At 41.0% G+C, this 24,913-nt stretch overlaps 1 protein-coding gene across 3 annotated transcripts in view; it reads left to right on the forward strand.

Moving 5' to 3' along the window:
• The window catches only part of LOC144591198 (voltage-gated potassium channel KCNC1-like), a 44,721-nt gene extending 19,858 nt beyond the window's left edge, over window positions 1-24,863 (forward strand). Inside the window, exons 2-4 of one of the 3 annotated variants that reach the window (XM_078395488.1) lie at window positions 11,792-12,725; window positions 18,302-18,499; window positions 24,355-24,863. In XM_078395488.1, coding sequence (XP_078251614.1) covers window positions 11,792-12,725; window positions 18,302-18,499; window positions 24,355-24,404 — 1,182 coding nt within the window. In that variant the 3' untranslated portion in view covers window positions 24,405-24,863. Of the gene's footprint in view, window positions 1-11,791; window positions 12,726-18,301; window positions 18,500-22,018; window positions 23,832-24,354 lie in introns of those variants that run through there. The other 2 variants (XM_078395487.1, XM_078395486.1) reach the window with 2 other exon arrangements.
• The last annotated feature ends 50 nt before the right edge of the window (window positions 24,864-24,913 follow it).

Consider the following 24,913-nt stretch of genomic DNA (forward strand, 5'->3'; position numbering starts at 1 on the left):
ATGTGATAATCTGAATAATGAATTGGTTGGAGTCTCAAAGAGCAAATAATGATCAATAGCAATAATTTAATTAAAAACATGGGACTCAGGGGCTGATTCCACACCCAACTCTATACCTGTTTTTCACCACATTTACTGTATGAATTTTGTCGTGGTTACCGGTGTTCGAAATGAAGCAGATGACACGGAGAATTCTTCAAGAAGTTAAAAGCCTTTATTTGCAAACAACGGCTGGAACAATCAGGGCGTCAACCATCTGACTGCCCACTTAGTACACCGGGCAGCCTATTTTTATAGGATTATTCTAAACCTTGTCTCCTTTGCATTACCTCATACCCACACTCCTTTCTTCAGTCCTTCATTTCTTTGTAGTACCCGTTTGTCCCGCCACCATTAAATCCCATTTAGTAATATATCCTTATCTCAATGCTCACATCCCTTCATATTTCGCCTCCCTTATTTCCTGCTAGTCCATCCCTCACATCTATCCATCACCCCAAGGCCTATGTCTTTCCTTATCTCTTCTCTTGCCACCATTAAATCCTACTCATTGATGAATATCTGCATCTCTTCACATTCTGCCACCCTTATCATCTCGCTAAAGCAAAGGTAAAGGCTAAAGCAAAGGAGTGTTATGTTACAGAGACGTGTCAAGGGTAAGGAATGTCTAGAGCGCCTTAATTAGTTACAGAGAGGCGCCTAATGCCTAAGTAGTTACAAACCTTAAACAACAATGTATAAAATAATACCGTAACAATGTCTAATGTATAAAATAATATCATGTATAAAATAATATCGTATTATCTCCCATAGTATTCCTATAATGGAGAATGTTTAATGACAGGGATATGCCATTTGCTCCAATAATATGGTACTTTTTTTGGTGATCATGCCATTGTGCCTGCTTTTACGTTACCTTCATTAATCCTTTCTTGCTGCTGGAAAGAAATTAATGATCTCTTGCGACCACAAATTAGATCTACTTGTCTGTCAGTTGGTCCACAAAACTCACCACATTACACTGTGGCCATATTCCATTAGTATTTCACTGGCCACAAGGCATTGGAAACATTCCATTTTGTTGAGTTTTGTGGCAAGGATCAATCGATGGTTGAGAGTGCTTATGCTTTAAATATGTCGGGCAACTTTAGTGAAAAAAATTACAGAGAAACTATAAATGACTGATGACACAATTACCATTTTTGTGAAAGTTCCTCCACATTTGGAGCTCGGGAATTCAGATGCTATGTCCTGCTAAATATATCAATGGAAAAAGCACATTGGACAATCCTTAATTTGGTAGGTTTTTGACAAAGATACAGCATGGAAGCAGGCCCTTCAGCCCTCTGAGTCCATGCCGATTGTCGATCACTCGTTCACACTAGTTCTATGTTATCCCACTTTCTCATCCACTCCCTGCACACCGGGGGTAATTTACGGAGGCCAATTAACCTACAAACCCGCAGGTTTTTGGGATGAGAGAGGAAACCGGGGTACCTGGAGGAAACCCATGCGGCCACAGGAGAATGTGTAAACTCCACTCAGACACCACCTGAAGTTCGGATCAACCCAGAGTTTCTGGCACTGTGGCAGCAGCTCTACAATGCCACCCAATGTTTATGTTAGGTGGCCGTTGATTGCCATAATATTCACTGTGTCATCACAGATCACTCTAACGCTTTGTACGAGAGGCTTGATGATCACTCGGTTCACAGTGTCTATGTTATGCCTCAATAGTAATGCATTAATTAGATTTCTAGAGTAATAGCTAAATCAGAAAAAAAAATCATGATCCTGAATCTGCTCTTAGTTTGGCAGTTCACTCCTCTGGGATGATCATTGATTACTGTAATATAGTACGATAGGCAATCAATACTGTAACACACTAACAAAGTTTGTATGCATTACAATGTAGTACCTTCTCACTGATTGTTGAAATGTTCATCGGCCACTGCTAACTGGAATGCATAGCCTTTAATTAGTGTGAGGAGCACTGGTGAATCACATCACAGTAATAAACTGCACTACACGATCAAGAATCAAGAGTGTTTAATTGTCATTTATACTGACAATGGAACAATGAAATTCTTTCTTGCTGCAGCTTAACAAGCTTGTTAATGCAATACAAATATAATATTTTTAAAAAATCAATACCGCTAACTATTGTACCATAACTCTGCCCTTAACGACCTTTTACTTGTGGATATAAATAATACGTGATTATCTGTTCTGTCTGTTCATTCACACAATGTTGTAATTTTTTGTGATACAGCAACAAAGAAGACAATTCTGCCCATCCTACCCATGCTAACTCTTTGAAAGAGCTACTACAATTTGTCACAAATTTCTGCAAATGTTCTCTTCCATGCAGTTTTTTAACGTACACTGGAAAAGTAGAACTTAATTGTTTTCACTACCTTTCCAAGGGGAACGAAATAGTTCACTATGTAAAAATAAATTTTCATTTCATCTCTGGTTCTTCTACCAATTAATTCTCATCTCTTCCCTCTGCCAACCCAACCTTCTGTCACCAGAACAGGTTTTCCTTATTTTATCAATACATCTCAGTTTTTGCACATCATGATTCACTCTCCCTTAATCTTCATTCTTTTCCACAACAGGCTCAGCTTCTCTGGTATCTCCATTTAACAGAGGTTCTGAAATCTTGACAGTTTAAAAAACAATAAACTCCTCTGCAGCCTCTCTGTGGCATTGATTTTTTTTCTACAATATAGTTTCAAGAACTAGCTGTAATCTACAGAAATATTGGTCCTAATACTGAGCCCAGAGAGACAACATGATCCAGCGTCAAAAACAAGTTCTCTGCTTTCCGCCCATGAGCTAATTTCATAACTCAAAATTGATTAATATTGTGATACCTTCCCCATTGAAACTCAACTCACTTTCATTTCCAGACAGTGATTAATGATTCACACTCTGGAATCAACAGTGTTTCAATGACCAAGCCAGAGAGTACCTTTCTTCCTCTAGCTTCACATTTTGCGCCTCTTCTATCCTTATTTCTTTATTTCGCACATTGTCTTTTAATCTCTGGCATTTGTCCAATCATCTGCCTATCAACCCCCTCCCCCTTCACCCATCACTTGATAGGCTTTATCCTACACCCATATCTTTTCCAGCTTCCCCCCCCCCCCCAACTACATTCAGTCTGAAGAGGGGTCCTGACTTGAAACATCACCTTTCCATGTTCTCCAGAGATGCTACCTGTGAACCCACTGTGTGACCTTTCCTGTCCAGACCTGCTCTGGAGACACATTAACTTTGTGAGGCCACAAGGTGCCAACAATCTTGAAGCCTTGGCTCTGTGTCCTGTTCATGCGTCTGACCGCAAGTGGCCTCCATACCTTTAGACGAGGAATCCTAGCCCGCCCCACCCTGCCCCTGCCTTAGTCCTTCCGCTTCGGCCATGTACCTGTACTCCATCCCCCTGCACTCCACCTCTGCCCCAGACTCTGCCTACCGACCCCATCCTGCCCCTCCCCAGCCACTCCCTGACCCAACAATCTTTGACAGCTCACAACTACCCAAATTATTTTCACTCTCTAAGTCTCTGATAATCAGTGTCTCTTATAAAAATAGTTGAATAATTAAAATTAATTTAAAAACAAAGACAAAGTTATTTTCAAATACATTGAGGTTAATTAGTTAAAATATTAATATACTGAGAAATTATGAAAAGAAGAAAATTAAACAGATCTTAGTTTGGAGGGAATGGATGAGAAAGTAGGATAACGTAGAAATTGTTTAAAAGTGTGATCTATGGTCTGTGTGGATCCGGTGGGAAGAAGGACCTGTTTCTGCACTGTATCTCTAATCTAAATTAAAGTAAATATTCACTATGCTTAGTTTTTCATTTAATCTTTGGTCACTCAGATTCCCAGGAACGAAGGAGACACTGCCCGTCCATCACAGGTGCAGATCGTCCTACTGCAGTTGTACAGGGCCCTGGTGAGACTGCACCTGGAGTATTGTGTGCAACTTTGATCTCCTAATTTGAGGAAAGACATTATTACTATTGAGGGAGTGCACCGTAGGTTCACCAGTTTAATTCCCAGGATGGCGGGACTGACATCTGATGAAAGAATGTGGCGACTGGTTTTGTATTCGCTGGAATTTAGAAGGATGAGAGGGGATCTTATAGAAACATATAAAATTCTTAGAGGATTGGACAGGGTAGATGCAAGAAAAATGTTCTCTATTTTGGGGGAGTCCAGAACCAGGGGTCACAGTTTAAGAATAAGGCGTACGCGATTTAGGACTGAGATGAGGAAAAACTTTTTCACCCAGAGAGTTGTGAATCTCTGGAATTCTCTGCCACAGAAGGCAGTGGAGGCCAATTCACTGGATGTTTTCAAGAGAGTCAAGTCAAGTCAAGTCAATTTTATTTGTATAACACATTTAAAAACAACCCACGTTGACCAAAGTGCTGCACATCTGATTAGGAAAAAAAAAAAGAAACATACAGTGGCAGGCAGCCAAACACAACGGCGCGGCCATCTTGAACAAAATGTTTAACTAAAGCAGAATGGTGTCCCGCGGCCGCGCCACACCGGGCGATGGAAGGCCCCGCGGCTGAGCCACACCGGGCGCTGTTCAGTCCTGCGGCCGAGTCGCGCCGGGCGATGGAAGGCCCCCCAACATACCCACCCACCCTCACCAGAGTTAGATTTAACTCTTAGGGTGAAGGGAATCAAGGGATATGGGGAAATAGCCGGAACAGGGTACTGATTTTGGATGATCAGCCATGAACATATTGAATGGCGGTCTGGCTCGATGGGACTGAATGGCCTACTCTTGCACCTATTTTCTATGTTTCTATGTTCTATGTTTCTATCCCATCATTGAAGGGATCTTTAGGAGGGGCTGCCCCAAAAAGGAAGCAGTACCATTAAAGACCCACACCACTCTGGCCACACTCTCATTTCACTCTTACTATTGGGAAGAAGATATAGGAGTCTGAAAACCATATCCGCCAGGTTCAAGAATAGCTTCTTCCCAACAGCCATCAGGCTCTTGAAGACTACACAACAGTAACCTCAATTATGAACTATGGACGACCGTCTTTGGTTGCATGTTGGGTATTTTTAAACTAGTATTGGGGTTATCAATTTATTGAATTTTGTTTACTATATAATATCTATGTGTACTGTGTTTACAAGCCTCTTATGCTGCTGCATTTCATTGTTCTGTTGTTGGTACATATGTCAATTAAACACTCTTGACTCTTGAGAACATGAGGTTTGCTACATACAGAAGCTGTGAGTGGTTTTAGGGTTTTTTTGTTTTAGAGATACAGCGTGGAAATAGGCCCTTCGACCCACCGAGTTGGCGCCAACCAGCGATCGCCCGTACATAAATTCGATCCTACATATTAGGGTTAACCTACAAACCTGCACATCTTTGGAATGTGGGAAGAAACCACAGCACCCGGAGAAAACCCACACGGTCACAATGAGAACGTACATACAGCACCTGTGGTCAGGATCGCACTAGGTTCCCTGGTGCTGCAAGGAAGCAACTCTAGCTCTGCGCTGCTGTGCCTCTGTGGTGTGAAGCAGAGTGATGGGGCATAATGGCCATACAGCCCCTCAGCTCAGGATGTGGGTGCTCGGCCTTAGATTCAGTGCTGTCCGGCAAATAAGCAAAGGTCACTGTGCTGTCATCTGACCTTTGGGTTTTTTCCTGATTTCCTTCTCGCAATACATAGATGTGAGAATCAGAAATAAGCTGACCCATCTACAATGGTCCTCTGAAGCATCACTGCTGAGGCGCTGCATGATCCCACTATTAGAATAATGACCTGACTTCAAAAAATGTCCTTGAACTTAAGAAGAATGGGGACATTTTGCGATTCTGTATTGTTCTATATAAATGCCAATGAATTTTTTACAACAGTACAAGTGGATAACTATATAAGTACAATTGTTACAACTATATAAGTGGAATTCATTGCCACAGACAGCCGTGGAGGCCAAATCAATAGATATTTTTAAGGCAGAGATGGACAGTAATTAGTGAAGGTGTCAGGGGTTATGGGGCGAAGGCTGGAGAATGGGATTGAGAGGGAAAGATAGATCAACCATGATTGAATGGCGATGTGGACTTGATGGGCCGAATGGCCTAATTCTGCTCCTAGACCTTATGAATTTATGAAATGATATTTTCCTTCTTTTTATTTTCATTCCCTGTACTCAAAGCCACGTGTGCTTGATTAGTCCCCGAACTTCCTCTGCGATTTCTTTGGTAATACTGAGCTTACGTAGCCATGAATTAATAGACCATAAAACATACAATAGTACAGCATAAGAACATATCCTTTGGCCCACAATGTCTGTGGCAAACATGATGCCAATGCCAACTCTCAAATGCCTCCACATTGTCCATATTCCTCTACTCCCTGCCTATACAAAAGCATTTTAGGCACTATTATTGTACCAGCCTCCAGACTACCTATGGCAACATGTTCCAGGCACCCACCACCCTTGATATAAAAAACTTGCCCTTTTAAACTTGGCCCCTCTCACTTTAAAGCTATGGCCTCTAGTATTTGATTTTTTCCATCCTGGAAAAAGGTTCTGACTGTCTATCCTATCTATGCCTCTCATTCCTTGGTGAACTGTCTGCCATCACTCCTACATGTGTATTTCTTAATTAATTCCTTTCAAATTTTCCCCTGCACATTTTCCATCATTTCCTCTGCAACCTTCAGTGCTGTTGTTTTACACAGTCCATTTTCATGCAACATTTCCATGCTCAGTGCTTCACTTGCCTGGGGCACTTTTAAGCTGACTCTTTCCATCAATCTTCCTGTCTCCTGTTTCCTCTTGCTTTTAAGCTATGAATCAGTTGATAACATTTCCTAATTCTTACTGCCTGCCTTTGTGAAAAGTTACTCATGTTGTCCCTAAGCACTCAGTGCTATTTACGATTTCTATTCCTTAAATGCTCACATTTGCAGGCTATTCCAGTCCACTATTGTTTCGGTTTACTGGTAAAATGAAGACTACCAATGGGCAGCAAAAGTTCAGACACAATATTGGAAGAGTACAGGCAGAAATTTACTCTGCATCTAATTCACACTGAAACCCAGTAAAAAATGTTTGATGGAGCACTGCATGCCTGAACTAGATAATGTCCTGATATGCAACAGTAACAATATCCACCTTTGAAGCGAACGCGCAGAAAGATTTGTACAGACAATTCACGCTGTTATACTTCGTTTGGAAGTAAACTGAAATAAAACATAGATCATAGAACCTAGAACAGTACACACAGGAACAAGCCTTTCAGCCCACAATTTCTGTGCTGAAAATGGTGCCACGCCAAAATCTTAATTGCCTGCATATGATCCATATCTCTCCATTCCCTGCATATCCAAAAGCCTCTTAAATGCCACTATCATGTCAGCATCCACCATCACCCATGGCAGCACATTCCAGGCACCCACCACTCTCTGTGTAAAAAAAAACCTGCCCCACACATCTCCTTTAAACTATCAACCTCTCACTTAAAAGCTATCATATCATATCATATATATACAGCCGGAAACAGGCCTTTTGGGCCCTCCAAGTCCGTGCCGCCCAGTGATCCCCACACATTAACACTATCCTACACCCACTAGGGACAATTTTTACATTTACCCAGCCAATTAACCTACATACCTGTACGTCTTTGGAGTGTGGGAGGAAACCGAAGATCTCGGAGAAAACCCACGCAGGTCACGGGGAGAACGTACAAACTCCTTACAGTGCAGCACCCGTAGTCAGGATCGAACCTGAGTCTCCGGCGCTGCATTCGCTGTAAAGCAGCAACTCTACCGCTGCGCCACCGTGCCTGCCTTCTAGTATTTATTATTTCCACCCTGGAAAAAAGGTTCTGACTGTCTACCCTATCTATGCCTCTTATAATGTTATATATTTCATCAGGTCTCCTCTTATAATGTTATATATTTCATCAAACTCTCCTTATAGCTAATCTCTCTGATCCAGGCATCATTCTGGTAAACCGTCTCTGCACCCTTTCCAAAGCCTCCACATCCTTCTTGTATAGGGGCAACCAGAATACTCCAAATGAGGCCTAACCAAAGTCCTATAAAGCCACATCATGACTACCTGACTCTTATACTCAATGCCACGAACTATGAAGGCAAGCATACTATATGCCTTATTTGCCACTCTATCTACTTGTGTTGCCACTTTCAGTTATGGACTTGGACCTCAAGATCCCTCTATACATCAATGCTGTTAAGGGTCTTGCCATTAATTGTATATTTTCCCCATACATTTGACCTCACACTTGCTCAGGTTAAACTAAGTCTACCATTTCACAGCCCATTTCCATAGTGGATTACGCAAGATACTTAGCCTTCCTTACTGGGCCTCCACAGATGCTGCATGACCCACTGAGTTCTTCCATCTCTTTGTGTTTCGCTTAAAACTCCAGCACAAATTAATGCGGAAAAGCTTATAAAGCTGAGCGATGCCTTTGGCCACAGGCATTTTACAGAATGCATTTATTAACATTGCAACTTTCTCGCCAATATTAGTTTGTAAAAATGCAAAGCATACCATCAGTAGAAGCTTCATGAAAATAAACTATTTGACATTGGCATTGTATTTCAGTCAGCTGTTTTACTGTACACGATCCTCTCGTCATGTGCACATGCAATATCATATCATATCACTGAGTTTCAGTTCTGCCACCGCTGCTTAATGACCACAAGAGTCCATTTGACCTTGTGTATTTGGATGAAATTTAACGGCATTACATATCCTTGAGTACTCAGACCAGAGATGACAAGGACAGGAAAAATCAGATTTCCATTTGAATCTTCCATTTGAATTTTTAACATTCCCCTTCCCTCCCTCCGTGCCCTCTTCCTTCACCCTAATCATTTAACTAGTTCAACAGTTCACCACATTGTATCCCTCTTGAGATCACACCTTCTCTAGCCAACAATGTGCCCACCAGGGCACCTCCTCTGCCTGAGGTCATTTGTTGCCGGCCCTGATTGTTCCTGGTCTTTTCTCACCACCAGCTCTTCGCCCCCTACTTTCAGTGTAAAGAAAGGTCCCAACCTGAAACGTCATCTGTTCTTCCTCCAGAGATGCTGCCTGACCCGCTGAATTACTCCAGCACTGTTGTCTATCATCCATTTAAATTAACCTGGAATCACATCAGATCTACACTGGTTCAGAATCAGAATCAGAATCAGAATCAGAATTACCTTTATTGTCATCCAAAAAAAACAAGTCTTTTGGACGAGATTTCATCACCCACAGTTCATCAGTAGCTCAACTGGACCAATGTACGAGATTTTGTTTTGAATATTTAGAGAAATTAAGTTGATACAATAATTTAGCATCCACATCAAGATTTGCATTGAAACCGCAAATGTTTACCAGGATGGACATAGAACATGGAACCCAGAACAGTGCAGCACAGCAACAATCTCATCTGCCGGCATGTGGTCCTTTTCCCTCTATTCTCAACCTGATTATGTATCCGTGTAAGTGTCTCTTAAATGTTGTTACTGTGTCTACCACCTCCCCCAGCAGTGAGTTCCAGTCACCTTCCACACTGTAAAAAACCTACCTTGCACATCTCTTTTAAACTTTCCTTCACTCACCTTAAGCTCATGCCCTCTTGAGTTTGACATTTCCACCCTGTGAAGTCTGACTATCTACTCTATCTATGCCTCTCGTCATTTTATATACTTCTGTCAAGTCTCCCTTCAACCTCTGGTGCTCCAAAGAAAACAGTACAATACAATCCAGTTTGGTCAAATGAATACTCTCCCAGCCAGGCAGACTGTTAATGGTGAGGTTACCTGGCTTGGAGAGTATTAAACTGAGGCACAATTAGAGACTGCAGCATCTGTGGAGAGAAAGGGATAGTCGATGTTTTGAGTCGCGGTCTTTACCATGGTGGTGGGTGAAGGGCCAGTGGGAAAGTACATTATGCAGAATAACATCATAGGATTGATGGGATAATACAAAGAACAATTCTCAGAACTCTAGCAACTTGTGGTTACAAAATTACCCCAAACACTTTTCAAAAATGATTGATTATTGATTGATTCTTGGTCCAGTATTTATTCAATGTGGTGACACATCAAAGTACACAATTCGCATGGGTTTCCTTGATTTGCCCATTTTTTATTTGCATTGGTAGAGACATTTTGGAATAGTTAACCACATAAAATCTCTCTCAAACTGTTGAAAAAACAGCTGAGAACAAATTGATCTGTGGGTGAGAGGTGGGATGGGGGAGGTGGTGATGGATCTGGAGAACTCCTCAGTCTAGGACGGCAGACATTCTATGTGATGCATCACCGTGTGAGAGTACGTCCAGAACAGACTGTACCGTGTGGAAGGACCTGGATGTGTTGCCTCACAGCTGCTCTATCTGAGAACGATGCCTTCAGTAAAGGATATTACGTGGCCCTACCTCTAACTTCACCTAAATGATTGTATTCACAGCAACATCAAAGGAACAACTTTGGCGCAGTAATGTTCCCACTAATTAGATGAAGTTTCACTATATTTGAGAAAGGGAGGGAGAATATTATCCCAGTCACCACCACCTCGACTGGGCACACTGAGATAATACAGTGCAGATAGACACAAAATGCTGGAGCAACTCAGCTGGTCAGGCAGCATCTCTGCAGAAAAGGAATAGATGATGTTTCGGTTCGAGACCCTTCCTCAGACACTGCACAATAGTTTATTCCTTGTCCAATTGGATCCCCATCAGTTATCATCCACTTAAAGTGACAACTGGTCTACCTAAGGAAGTTCTCTATCACAGACTTTTGTGACTCTTTCCTCTACATTGGTGGCTGCATTACCCCCACATCTTTTATTTGGCATGGAATCATCCAGCACAGAGAGAGGTCATTTAGTCTGTCATGCGCCATGAGAGCATCATTCAAATAGACCCATTGCCCTGGTTTTTCTCTACTTCCCTGAAAATGTTCCTTCTCAAGCATACATTTGGAAGCTGCTATTAGAACTGTTTCCCTCTCAGACTGTGTATTGCAGATTAAAATATGAACTTGCTGCATAAAAATAATATCTTCATCTCAGTGAATGACTCATGGTTTGTTTTGCCAATGTTCTTAAATATCTAGACATAGACATTCCTCCAAGAGGAAATAGTTTCCTTCCACCTACTCTCTCAAATAATTTCAGAACTTTGAAGATCTCCAATGAATCATCCCTTGACTGATAATGTGAAGAGTGACAGATTTTCTAGTTCCTTTCCAGAGCTGATAGATCACACCCATTATTATTATCCATCATATCTCATGTGCATCTTTCCAAGTCCTCCCAAGAGTGGTGTCAAGAATTAGATAGAATATCCCAGGTTAGCTCTAATCAATTATTTATTTGACTTCATTCCTTCTCTTCCATGACACTTGGCAAAAGTTCTTTGATTTTTAACTTCAGTTACTACATCTTCTTGCAAGGTATAACTAGCTTAAAAACAGGCTGGGTATTGGAGTGTGTGCTAGGATGGAGAGCATTGATGGAATAAATTTCATGTCACTGAAGTGGGGCAGAAGGTTGAGCTGAATCTTATGTCAATAATGAAAATAGGAAGGATAAAAATTGCCCCATTAGACGATGTTGTGTTGTTGCTTGAGCTTATTTTGGGCTTCAACGGTTGGTTGGGAATAATGAAATTTACCTATTTACAAAATACTTCATTTATAAACAGTTTCAATTCTTGGCATTAACATTTATTTCTTCTCTATTTTTCTTCACAGTACTGTGCTTTTGCTTCGCTTTTCTTCATCTTGGTGTCAATCAGCACCTTCTGTCTCGAGACCCATGAGGCGTTCAACCCAATCGTTAACAAAACGGAAATTATAAGGAGTGGAAATGAAACCCGGACGGAAACTAGGCAGGAAACAGAAACTGAAGCTTCCTTAATGTATATTGAAGGAGTCTGTGTGGTATGGTTTACGTTTGAATTTCTCATGAGGATCACTTTCTGTCCAAACAAAGTGGAGTTTATCAAGAATACTCTCAATATCATAGACTTTGTGGCCATTTTGCCCTTCTATCTGGAGGTAGGACTCAGTGCTTTGTCTTCCAAAGCTGCTAAGGATGTGCTGGGCTTCCTGAGAGTGGTTCGCTTTGTCCGAATCCTGCGAATCTTCAAGCTGACCCGTCATTTTGTAGGACTGAGAGTTTTAGGACATACTTTGCGTGCAAGCACCAATGAATTTCTGCTGCTCATCATCTTCTTGGCACTTGGCGTCCTGATATTTGCCACCATGATCTACTATGCCGAGAGGATAGGAGCTAATCCCCATGACCTGAGAGCCGATAAACACACACACTTCAAAAATATTCCGATTGGATTTTGGTGGGCCGTAGTAACCATGACTACACTTGGCTATGGAGACATGTATCCTAAGACATGGTCGGGCATGTTGGTAGGAGCCCTCTGTGCTCTTTCGGGCGTGCTGACCATTGCTATGCCTGTCCCTGTCATTGTCAATAATTTTGGAATGTATTACTCCTTAGCGATGGCCAAACAAAAATTACCAAAGAAGAAAAAGAAGCATATACCGAGACCGCCCCAGCTGGGATCCCCCAATTATTGTAAATCTGGTGTAAACTCTCCACATCACAGTACACAGAGTGACACATGCCCACTCGCTCAGGAAGAGATTTTAGAAATTAACAGAGCAGGTAGGAAACCTCTTAGAGGAATGTCCATCTGACCCTCGAATGCCTCCTTTGCACCTACCCCTGGTAGTCATTTTATATCTCAACCAGCTTTGGATTTCTGGAAAGGCAGCACATTTAAGCCATGCTTGTGTTTTGTATCAAACATCCTCTTAGTAAGCACGTTACCAAATAGAGTGCAGCCAGTCTGGTAAACTTCTATTTGGGAATGAAACCATGCATTGTCGAGGTAACTTAAGAACACCAGGTACATGTGCAATTGGAATCATCTGTTAATTACAGATTCTGACGGGTTTTTTTGTAAAGAAAGAACAAAAACTATAGACGATTTGTATCTGACAATGACTACCAAATCCTACTACATTTCCTTGAGGTATTCAGCATTATTCATATCTTATTGGTTATTAAACACCAGAATGAAGTATTATCATCCATCAGGTGGATTTAGGACAGAATGTGTTCTCATTTGATCAATTGTGGGGATCAAGGTTGAGATAAAACTGTAGTTTATGTATATAAGAAAATATGATAAATTAGGACAAAATCCCAGGCTAAATTGAGGCCCTTGGATTCTAAATAATCTGGAGCCAAATAGGCTCTCCTATAGAAATCTTGCTGCATGAAAATATAAACAAAGATAGGCTTCAAACTCCTAGTAAAGTAGTAAGTAGTAAAAAGTTTTACTCCTAGAAAATAACTAAAGTATTTCACTTCAGACCATAGTTGTTGCTCTGTAAATATACTTCATGTTGCTCTAACAAATCTGCCATGTATTATGGTAATAAAATAGCTTAGTATAAGTGTACAAATAATACTATTAATAATAATAATAACTTAATGCAAGAAGAATCCACTTTCCCTGCTGTTTCTGAGTGAATTAGCATAAAATAATTGTGCATTTTAGTACAAAAATGTTTAACTCTTTCAATGAGAGAAATATACTCACATAATCACATCAGATTAAGATGTTTCTAACACCTATTTTAGTATTAAAGACTTTTAGTCTAAACTTGCTATTTGTATACTAATGGACGCATTTAAAATAAACAGGTTAACACCAGCATTAAAAAAGAAGTGTCAATCAAATGCTTTACTTGTGCGTCTGCTAATATCACAAAGAGTAATGTCTTATGTTGCCATTTCAAACAGTCTTCGAAAGAAACATCAAAATATAAATAACGAGAAGTTAATGTTAGTATAGTTAGCAATGAACTGTGTTTCTGAAAAATCAAGTTTATAATTGCAGATGGCAAAGTTAATGCAACCCTAACATATTTCTCTGTTCTCTTTGTAACAGAGAAGTTAACTAATTAATTTAAACCAATTTCTGTCAGCATCAAATTAGCAGAGAGAAGGCAAAATGAGTACAGGGAACAGAGTAACACCGTCAACAATAATTTTTACTTTATTGATTAAAATTCACTGTATTTTGAAAATGTACCTTTCTCTAATGTGTTTAATAACTGTTTTGGTAAAACAATGTTTCTGTGGCAATTAGCATCAAGAGTCCTACATTGTCTACCTTGCGCGCTAGGATTGTTGGGCAACACGATAGACAATAGACAATAGACAATAGGTGCAGGAGTAGGCCATTCAGCCCTTCGAGCCAGCACCGGCATTCAATGCGATCATGGCTGATCACTCTCAATCAGTACCCCGTTCCTGCCTTCTCCCCATACCCCCTCACTCCGCTATCCTTAAGAGCTCTATCCAGCTCGCTCTTGAAAGCATCCAACAAACTGGCCTCTACTGCCTTCTGAGGCAGAGAATTCCACACCTTCACCACTCTCTGACTGAAAAATTTCTTCCTCATCTCCGTTCTAAATGGCCTACCCCTTATTCTTAAACTGTGGCCCCTTGTTCTGGACTCCCCCAACATTGGGAACATGTTTCCTGCCTCTAATGTGTCCAATCCCCTAATTATCTTATATGTTTCAATAAGATCCCCCCTCATCCTTCTAAATTCCAGTGTATACAAGCCTAATTGCTCCAGCCTTTCAACATACGACAGTCCCGCCATTCCGGGAATCAACCTAGTGAACCTACGCTGCACGCCCTCAATAGCAAGAATATCCTTCCTCAAATTTGGAGACCAAAACTGCACACAGTACTCCAGGTGCGGTCTCACCAGGGCCCGGTACAACTGTAGAAGGACCTCTTTGCTCCTATACTCAACTCCTCTTGTTACGAAGGCCAACATTCCATTGGCTTTCTTCACTGCCTGCTGTACCTGCATGCTTCCTTTCAGTGACTGATGCACTAGGACACCCAGATCTCGTTGAACATCCCCTCTTCCTAACTTGACACCATTCAGATAATAATCTGCCTTTCTATTCTTACTTCCAAAGTGAATAACCTCACACTTATCTACATTAAACTGCATCTGCCATGTATCCGCCCACTCACACAACCTGTCCAAGTCACCCTGCAGCCTTATTGCATCTTCCTCACAATTCACACTACCCCCCAGCTTAGTATCATCTGCAAATTTGCTAATGGTACTTTTAATCCCTTCATCTAAGTCATTAATGTATATCGTAAATAGCTGGGGTCCCAGCACCGAACCTTGCGGTACCCCACTGGTCACTGCCTGCCATTCCGAAAGGGACCCATTTATCCCCACTCTTTGCTTTCTGTCTGTCAACCAATTTTCTATCCATGTCAGTACCCTACCCCCAATACCATGTGCTCTAATTTTGCCCACTAATCTCCTATGTGGGACCTTGTCGAAGGCTTTCTGAAAGTCGAGGTACACCACATCCACTGACTCTCCCCTGTCAATTTTCCTAGTTACATCCTCAAAAAATTCCAGTAGATTTGTCAAGCATGATTTCCCCTTCGTAAATCCATGCTGACTCGGAATGATCCTGTTACCGCTATCCAAATGCTCAGCAATTTCGTCTTTTATAATTGACTCCAGCATCTTCCCCACCACTGATGTCAGATTAACTGGTCTATAATTACCCGTTTTCTCTCTCCCTCCTTTCTTAAAAAGTGGGATAACATTTGCTATCCTCCAATCCACAGGAACTGATCCTGAATCTATAGAACATTGAAAAATGATCTCCAATGCTTCCACTATTTCTAGAGCCACCTCCTTCAGTACCCTGGGATGCAGACCATTCAGTCCCATCAGTCTACCCAAAACCATTTCCTGCCTAATGTGGATTTCCTTCAGTTCCTCCATCACCCTAGGTTCTCCGGCCCCTAGAACATTTGGGAGATTGTGTGTACAAAGGTGATTTTCTAGAAACATGGGCCGACCCCACTTCAAGCCCACTTGTCTCTTCAACGCAGCCCTTTTACACGCCTCTGTATTTGAAAATGTAGCAAAGGAAACAGTGGCACAAATAGGCCTTGGAGTAACCCAGTGGTCAGACAGCATCCCTGGAGAAAATGGATATGTGGCGTGTCAGGTTGGGAATCTGATCTCACCAGTCTGAAGAAGGGACCCAACCTGAAATGTCACCTATCCATTTTCTCCAGGCTTGCTGGCTGACTTGCTGAGATACTCCAGTACTTTGTGACTTGTTTTGTAAACCAGCATCCACAGTTCCTTGTTACTACAAGAATAGGTCTTATGGCTTTTCAACCTTCTGTGCCGCAAAATCTCATCTTGGCTAATCCCAAGCCTCAAATTCACTTTGCTGCTTGATCACAGTATTCTCTGACTTAATGTGAAAAACAACTATTATTCATCTTTCAATAAATTTAAATTTGAGCATTCAGGTCTTCAGAGATAAAGATTTCCAAAGATTTCTAATCTTTGATATGAACAATCTTTTTCTTGCTCACTAAAACACAGCATTTCCTTTCCCATTCACAACAGTTTTTTCATTTTATACATACTTACACCATTTTAATCACCATATTTGGTAGGTGTGGGTTTGGAAGAGAGATTTATTCTTTTCATTGTAACTATGATTACACAAGGGGGTCAATATTGCATCCTATAGCACAACGCCCCTGTGCATTGTAAGGTACAATTTCATCAGAAAATCCTTCATGAAGTTTGTTTTAGGATTTATTGAGCACTCTGCCAAGTTTGGGATTTTTTGTGTGAGCTCTCTGCATCTAATGCACTGAGGCACAGCAGCATCCAAAACCATGAAATGTGCATTCAGGCATGCATGTTTGGTTTACATGCACACATGCATGGCTGCGACTTTGGCAGACTTGCGGCCTGTTTCATTGTAGCTTAAAGGAACCGAGACTGGAGGTTTGCTTCACAATGGAGTCCACTATTAGAGTCTTACTTTAGGAGATCCACTAAATTAAAAAGCTTGCCCCTCACTATTCCCAAACTGATTGTAAGACCGACCCCTCAGCTCACGTTGAGTATAACCTTGACTCCTCCAATCTCTATAAACACCAATCAACCCTCACCATACCCGTGGATTTGACAGAGGAAGGGGCATTGAATGTGGAAGTTTGTAATAGTTGGTTCCTTCACATAATTGCAGTTGACCTATTGTTCTCCACTTGTTTCACTTGATTATTTGAATTGATTGAAAGATACAACAGACCCTTTGGACCATCGATTCCACGTTGACCATCAATGCACTTTCACGTCAACTCCCTACAGACTAGGGGCAATTCACAGAGGCCAATTTACCTACCAAACCATACGTCTTTGGGATGTTGAAAGAACCCGGAGCACCCGGAAGAAAATCATGCGATCACAGGGGAACATACAAACTCCACATTTCCAGGCCCCCACTACCCTCTGTGTGAAAACTTGCCCCACACATCTCCATTAAACTTTACCCCTCTCACCTTATAACAATGCCCTCTACTCTTGGACATTTCCACCCTGGGAAAAAGGTTCTGACTGTCTACTGTATCTATGTCTCCCCTCAACAGCTGTACTTTAAGTCGCCAGCTGTACATCCAACATTCTGTAACTGTAAAACTTTCCCTAGAAGCCAATGACTCTGAATTAGGTTGGCAATGGACTTTGGTAAAGGATGCCTGTGACTAATAGACCAGACTATTGTTGCCTCACGCCACATGATAAAGTGCTGAACAAGTGATTCAAAGCTTGTCATCTTTAAAACAAATTGATCATACAAGGTGTTGGAATCTTACTTACAATTTCAGCCTTCAACAAACTCATATTTTGATATTCTCCCCTCTGCACTAAACCTGATGGCCACACAAAATAGGCTTGGTTTAATCTTCTTGATAGCAGTCTCATACTACAGAGACTGCATTAAAGTAACCACTGTACAACACATGAATCACCGTAACTAATATCTATGTTTCTGTACCAGCCTGTTGTTATAGAATGTTGTCTCTCTTTCATAAAGTGATGTTCATCTGTTCCATGCACAATGGGAGTAGTTACTTTTGCTTAGAACTGTTGAAATCTATCTCTCACAATTTTGGTGCCGTTGCTTACTATATTTACGTGATATTATTTGCCAGTGCAAAATATTTTATTGGCTGAATGTGCTGCCTCTGGAGTAACTTTAGTTGATTGCATAAAGCGTTACAAACCATAGATTCTGCTAACCTTTAGTAAGAGACACAAACATAGTACTTAGCATTTCATTCAGCTTTTGCTTGTATATTTGAAGATTTTAAACAGAACGGTGATGCAGCAAATGCAGCATTGGCAAACGAAGATTGTCCTCATATTGACCAGGCATTGACGCCTGAAGATCACCTCCCCTTCACTCGTTCTAACACCAGGGAGAGGAATGCCAGAGACGGGCCCTGCTTCCTCTTATCAACCGGGGAATTTTCATGTCCACCCGATGGAGGGATAAGAAAGGGTACGTAACACACAGGCAAGGTAACCTTATAGGTATATATATCAATCTGTTAATCTAGTATTGCTAGGATATACAGCTGCATTGGGGAAAGGTTTATCATGGATTAATAAGCAATGCTTAGCTGTGTAGGGTAATTGTCTATGAAATTCCATAGAGATTTTAGAAAGACGCTAAGCGCCATAAATTAAAATGTAGAATTTCATTCAAGTCCTCTCACTGGTGTATTGTATGTATATATATGTATATATATAGATCTATACATAGAGACAGTATTATCCAAACCATACCATTGGTGTGGTATATAGGAGCTTCATGTGCCATTTCTGATGGACAGTCTTCTATAGAGCAAACTTAATATGTAAATATAATTTATAAAGTAAAGTAAAGTAAAAGCCAGACTAAAAAAAAATGATCACAACACTTTCATAAGAAAGTAGCTTGAAAACCTCAGCTAAAATGATCTTTGTAGCAAAGTGTTGAATTTGATTCCGTATTGGACAGATTGGCTAAAGAGTAATTCACTAGTGTGTTTCAATGTCAGCATATTGTTGGCCCGTGGAAGTGTGTTTTTACCAGCATGGACGATGGAAACCTTTCAGCTTAAATCCATCCTGTATGTGTTCTTGTAGATCTGTTCAATGTTAAGTTCTTGTGCATGTTTGAAATGGAATTGGTTGCATGTCTAGTCTTTAAATGCTTCAATGGACTTCAGAATAGTATCAAATTGGCATCAAAACGAGACCAATTCCTACTGACATGAAAGACTAAAGAGTTCCCAGGCATTCTTTCAAGCCAATTCCTACATTATGTGGGGTGAGATACCATATCAAACACATAATCTTATTTCCACAATCTAAATATGAAGCTCTGGCATTTCCTAATTTGAAAGCAGAGAATTGTCATTTGGAATGGAGAAAATGGGGAAAGGAGGTGGAAGTAGCATCCAAATATCCTATAAAGCATTTGAAAATAAATTAAATTGTGAATTAAGCATGATTAAGCATATTAAAATAATTTGGTGAGTCAGCTAGTTAACCACATTTTAATTCTTCTCTTGTAATAAAAAAGACAAATGTTATGACTTTGGCCTGGCTTATCTATCCGGAGCAAACTGAACATTGGAGTTCTATTGTGTAGGAAAATAGCTGCAGATGCTGGTACAAATCGAAGGTATCACAAAATGCTGGAGTAACTCAGTGGGTCAGGCAGCATCTCAGGAGAGAAGAAATGGGTGACGTTTCGGGTCAAGACCCTTCTTCAGACTCAGTTCTATTCGTTGACTTAATTTGATATGTTTTCAATTGGCTTTTATTGTCCAGGTCTGAGAAAGCTGAACAACTGGAATGAATAAACTATTCAATATCTTGCTGATTAGTTTTATATTAATTAAAGACTAACCTAGTGCCTTGTATATCTGAGGTATTTATTACCTAGCACAAACAGAGTGATTCCTTTCACAATCTAAACATGAAACTCTGGTATTTCCTAATTTGAAAGCAGAGAATTGGAGAGTTGCCAAAGGGGAAAGGAGGTGGATGGGAAACATTTGATGGAGAGAGAGTATTTTGGCACAGTATTTGCTGGCCTTTCACTTCTACTTTCCCCTGGATTCAAACCAAACCTCGACCAACATGTTTAAAGTCTTCTCCCATGGTTGGTTGATACGTTGACACTTCTGGGTAAAAATAGGAATTCTGTTCCAAAACTCATCTCTAATTTGGTGGTTTCACATGCTGGAGTGTATAGGAAATGGAAAGCTTAGGTTTCTGTGGTTAGTGCTCAGATGAGTCTATGGGGTTAAGCTGCAGCAACATTTTACATTACTATACCTGAATTGACAATGCTGAATACAGGTAGTGCTGACTGGATCGTACTGGCTCTTCCACACTGGCATCCCTCTTCCCCACTGTTCAATATGTACACATCGAATTTGACTTGAAAGGAGTGCACAAGAACCTCTGAAAATAATTTTCCACTGATATCCCTACTGAGCTAATGCTGTTTCTATGGGAATTGTTTGGAATAATTTCAATTAAGCCTGGCTCCTAACAAATAGATTCTTAAAAAACATGTTGTCTTTCTCATTTTACAAAATGAAACTCCCACTTGCTGCTCCTTGATGCTGACAAAGTGGGCTCCTAGACGGGACAAAGTGGGCTCCTAGACGGGACAAAGTGGGCTCCTAGACGGGACAAAGTGGGCTCCTAGACGGGACAAAGTGGGCTCCTAGACGGGACAAAGTGGGCTCCTAGACGGGACAAAGTGGGCTCCTAGACGGGACAAAGTGGGCTCCTAGACGGGACATCTACATGATTGTGCATCTCCTTAACTATTTTCTGTATTCCTTGTTTTTTTAATAAAAACGTAGTTTTAAAACAGTATTTCTCCATCTGGAATTCCTCTCTGTATTTGAATCTCAAAAGACCGTGTTTCCCACCTTTTCCAGACATGCAACTTCTGTTCTAGAAACTGGATTGTCAACTCTAACAGCACCACCAGTCACAAAGTAATTTTCGTTTGGGCAAACGTTCTCCCACCTCATGTGATAAAAGGCCAACTGCTTCACACCTTCAGACTATAGTTAATGTACAGTAAGATAAATAAATGGAGAAAGAAGTTGATGCCGGCTGTTAGACAGCCGAAGCTGAGTGGACACCAAGTGCTGGTGTAACCCAGCGGGTCAGGCAGCATCTCTGGAGAACATGGATAGGTGATGTTTTGAGTTAGGACCCCTCCTCAGACATTGTTATTTGGGGCAGAAGAAAGCTGGAAGAGAAGCCAGGCTTTGTCCTTCCCCTCCTCTCTTCCAGCTTTCTTTCCTCTCCCTACTACAATCAATCTGGAGAAGGGTCCCGATCTGAAACGTCGCCTTTCCATGTTCTCCAGAATGCTGTCTGACCCACTGAGTTACTCCAGCACTTTGTGTCCTTTTGTGTGAACTAGCATCTGCCGATCCCTGTTTCTACATAGAAGCTGGGTGGAATTGGACTTGGCAATTGATTGCGATATGGTTAGATTTTGCTTGCTTGGTCGCTATTCTTTAATTTGGAATCCTTGACTGAAATATTGCCGTCCCATGGATGACATGGACATGACAGTGTCACCATTTAGTAACCCATTAGATGAGCTGAAGAGGTCATTTGCCCTAAAACCAACAGTGCTGTACTCCAAAAATTATAAATTGAACCATAAAAAAACAAAATAAAAATTAATAGCTTGGAGTAACAGATTGCTGTCTAAAGTGACAACACATCCAAAAGAACATTCACATCCGATACAGCCTTTCACATCACCTGAGATATTTCCTAGCAATCAATGCCTGGTGAAATAAGAGTTGTTAGCTTAGGGATGTAGAATCAATCCCTGGTATCCACTTCTCTTTGTCTTTCATTAACAGTGATACTACTCTGAGCATTCAAGTGCATGGAGATGCTTTATCAGACTGGCAATGATGTAAACTCATCATTATCCATTCTATTGTTGATCCAATGCTGTACTTTGCATTTTTCCTACATAAAGGTTTTGAAAACTCAAGGAGCCTAAGCAACAGAGCTGGCATGAGCAGAAATATACTAAAATTGCCTTCAGTGTCTTCTTCGCTCTACAGCTCTCCTTGTCCATTGAGGCTTTCTCCGTCTCCCATACCATCCATTTTATAGCATGGATTAGTAGCTGAGAATGGTCCAAAGCTTTAGTCCTACAGCCTGTACTGTCTTGCATAAAACCAGGTAATAAGCCTGAAGATTGCATGTGTCTAGTTAGCACTTTGCTGCTGGTGATTCTACTGTTGACATTAGGTGGGACAATCCTCGATGATTTCTAGATGGGATCACTCAGCCACATGATGCCACCAGTGGTCTGTATGCTACATGTGTTTGGCGCGTAGATGGAAATAATGCAGTTACATGCAGTTCCCAATAATTGATGATCTCGCCCATGGCTTTGGGCATACAGTTGTCCACTCGTGAAAACGCTGGCTCTCTTGGAAATGGGTAACGTTTGTGTTTACTGGTGCACCAGGTCAACGTCTGAAGATTTCTTTCTCAGGATCTTTTATGCCGCATGGCCCTGAGGGAGTTCAGACAAACATGCGGTATGTGGTGCCGTTGCATGGAAGCCAAACTGATTGCGAGAAATACTCTGTAAAGGTCCCAGTTAACTTGGGGTGCATGCGAAGGTCTTTAGAAGAAGGACACTGCCCTCTCTGCATGTAGCTATATATTTTTTTAAGCAGAAACAAAATGCCACGTTTATGTTGAAGGGCAGGGGAAGGAAGGTCAAGTATTCATTGTATTCTTTACATGCAGATTTCTGCAATCGCAGCCCTGTCATTGCTAAATATATGCCAGCAGGGGCAGTCAGAGTAACTTAATGAGCTGGGACAGAATTGGACGCTCTGTGGGTAATTATCTGCCCACTGGGAACATTTCAAGAGAAGAAGACCCACCTCTTTAGGACAAGCAAAACTACTTCAAGCCACAAAGGCTTCCGAGGACCATTGTGTGATTTGACCCAGAATTGTTGGCTCTATAAAGCCAAATGTTTCCAAACAAAAGGTAGAAGATTTGTAATTTGTTTGATAGCATGAACTGCATGTTATAGAAACTGTAATTCTATGATTAACTTTTAAATCAGAAGTTCTATTTCCTTCCAAGACATTTTACTTTTACAAAACTTTGATGTGATCACATTGTAAGAATTAATTATATTTATTTGCATTGGATAGCTTTTTTTGTAATTATTCATGAAACAGTGCAAGATTAGAGAAAAAAAACCTGTATATAGATGGTGATTGGTCATATTGACCACTCATCCGTGTTTTAGACCTCCATCTGAAACAAGCCGTTAAACCATGTATTCAGAAAGCACCGGCACCTGTATATGATTAGGTTGGCATGCGAGTAATCTTGTGTTTTCTGAACATCCTATGTATCTATAAATATTAACTCTTCATCCAGATGGTCTTTGCCTCTTTGCATTTACAAGTGTATATTTCAGACTTGCAGACTCTAAATTAGGAAGCGTGCAAACCCTTCTACAGTATCAATTTATCCGCAACGTTTTCCAAGGCAGGACTACCGGTCTAAGTCAGCGAATGACTTCACCCAATTTGGTCTTCTTAAGTTGGAATCAATACTTCAGCACTGTATGCAATTTAGTTCTGAATCCGTGCATGCACAATATAATATGCAAAACAAAAAAATTCGAGCATGAAATAAATTTTGTATTAAATCAGCCTTTGTCTGCATGGATTGGTTTATTTTTGTTTTTTCTAAATTGATGTGAGTGCTATATTCCCTGTAGTCTCCAAGGGCAAATCAAGAGGGTCAGACTGGAAACATCAGGTGCTTGGCTCATTTTCAAACAATGGATGATGAATACCGGGAGTCAGTGCTCTTCGACAGGCTGGGGAAGCTGTTACATCAGTAGAGCTTAAAAATCATAAAATCTATCTATAATTTAAAATATGTTTAATTATAAATGTTATTATTGGAAAGGTAATGTAGCCGCCACAAAGTGCAGAATCCTTCTTGAGGAATGATTTCTGCCACACATTTTCTGCTAATGATATCCAACTTCACTTCAGGCTTTTTTTAACCTGATGATATTGGATGGAGACAGAGGTGAATTTTACATCTTGATAATACTGCCTGGAATCAGCGGAGAGGGCAGTGTGGTGTCTTGTGTTTAATGGGAGACTGGGTGAAGATTTTGTTTTTCCTGTTATTTAAAATAACGTGGGAGACAAACCAATCACACAGTCGGCCATTTTAACATAAGCCGCCCAGCGGGGAAAGGTTGGTTGGGTCAGAGGTTTTATAGTTCACCCCTGTTTTATACTTATCTGCCTACAGATATACAAGGGAGGACCAACCTTGGGGAAATCAGAAGAAGACAACAGTAGGACTAGCACTCATCTCCCTCTTGGATCAAAGGATTAACAGCATCTTGCAAAGCCAATTTGGCCTAAAGGGACGATTGCTTATTCCTGCTGAGTGCTGTAGTGAGTTCATAGAAATGGAACCTCCTTGCTATTGTGGTTGGTCAGTAGCAAAAGGTTGGAAGCCATTCTCCCTGATCCAGGCTTCCCAGAGACAGAAGTTAGAATTTGGGAATGTTCATTGTTTAAGTCGGGTACTGTGAAGGATTATGCCATGGCCTGAGTCTACCCTCAGGGATATCAAAATGTTGCAAATAATTCAAGTAAAACTGGTGTGAGGTGAAAGGGAACACAAATTAGCAATATAACACTTAAGCACCATACTGCAAGACAAATAAAATATACTCCAATCAGGGGATTTGCAGGCATGTGTTCCCCCTTGGGGGTTCCACATTTAAACAAGAGGCAGGGAATAAGGCGCTTCCTCCCACTGATGCATTAGATTTTCGTGCTGCCAGCTGAGGTGTTGTGTT

Source organism: Rhinoraja longicauda, unplaced genomic scaffold, assembly GCF_053455715.1.
Source record: "Rhinoraja longicauda isolate Sanriku21f unplaced genomic scaffold, sRhiLon1.1 Scf000669, whole genome shotgun sequence".
Taxonomy (NCBI): domain Eukaryota; kingdom Metazoa; phylum Chordata; class Chondrichthyes; order Rajiformes; family Arhynchobatidae; genus Rhinoraja; species Rhinoraja longicauda.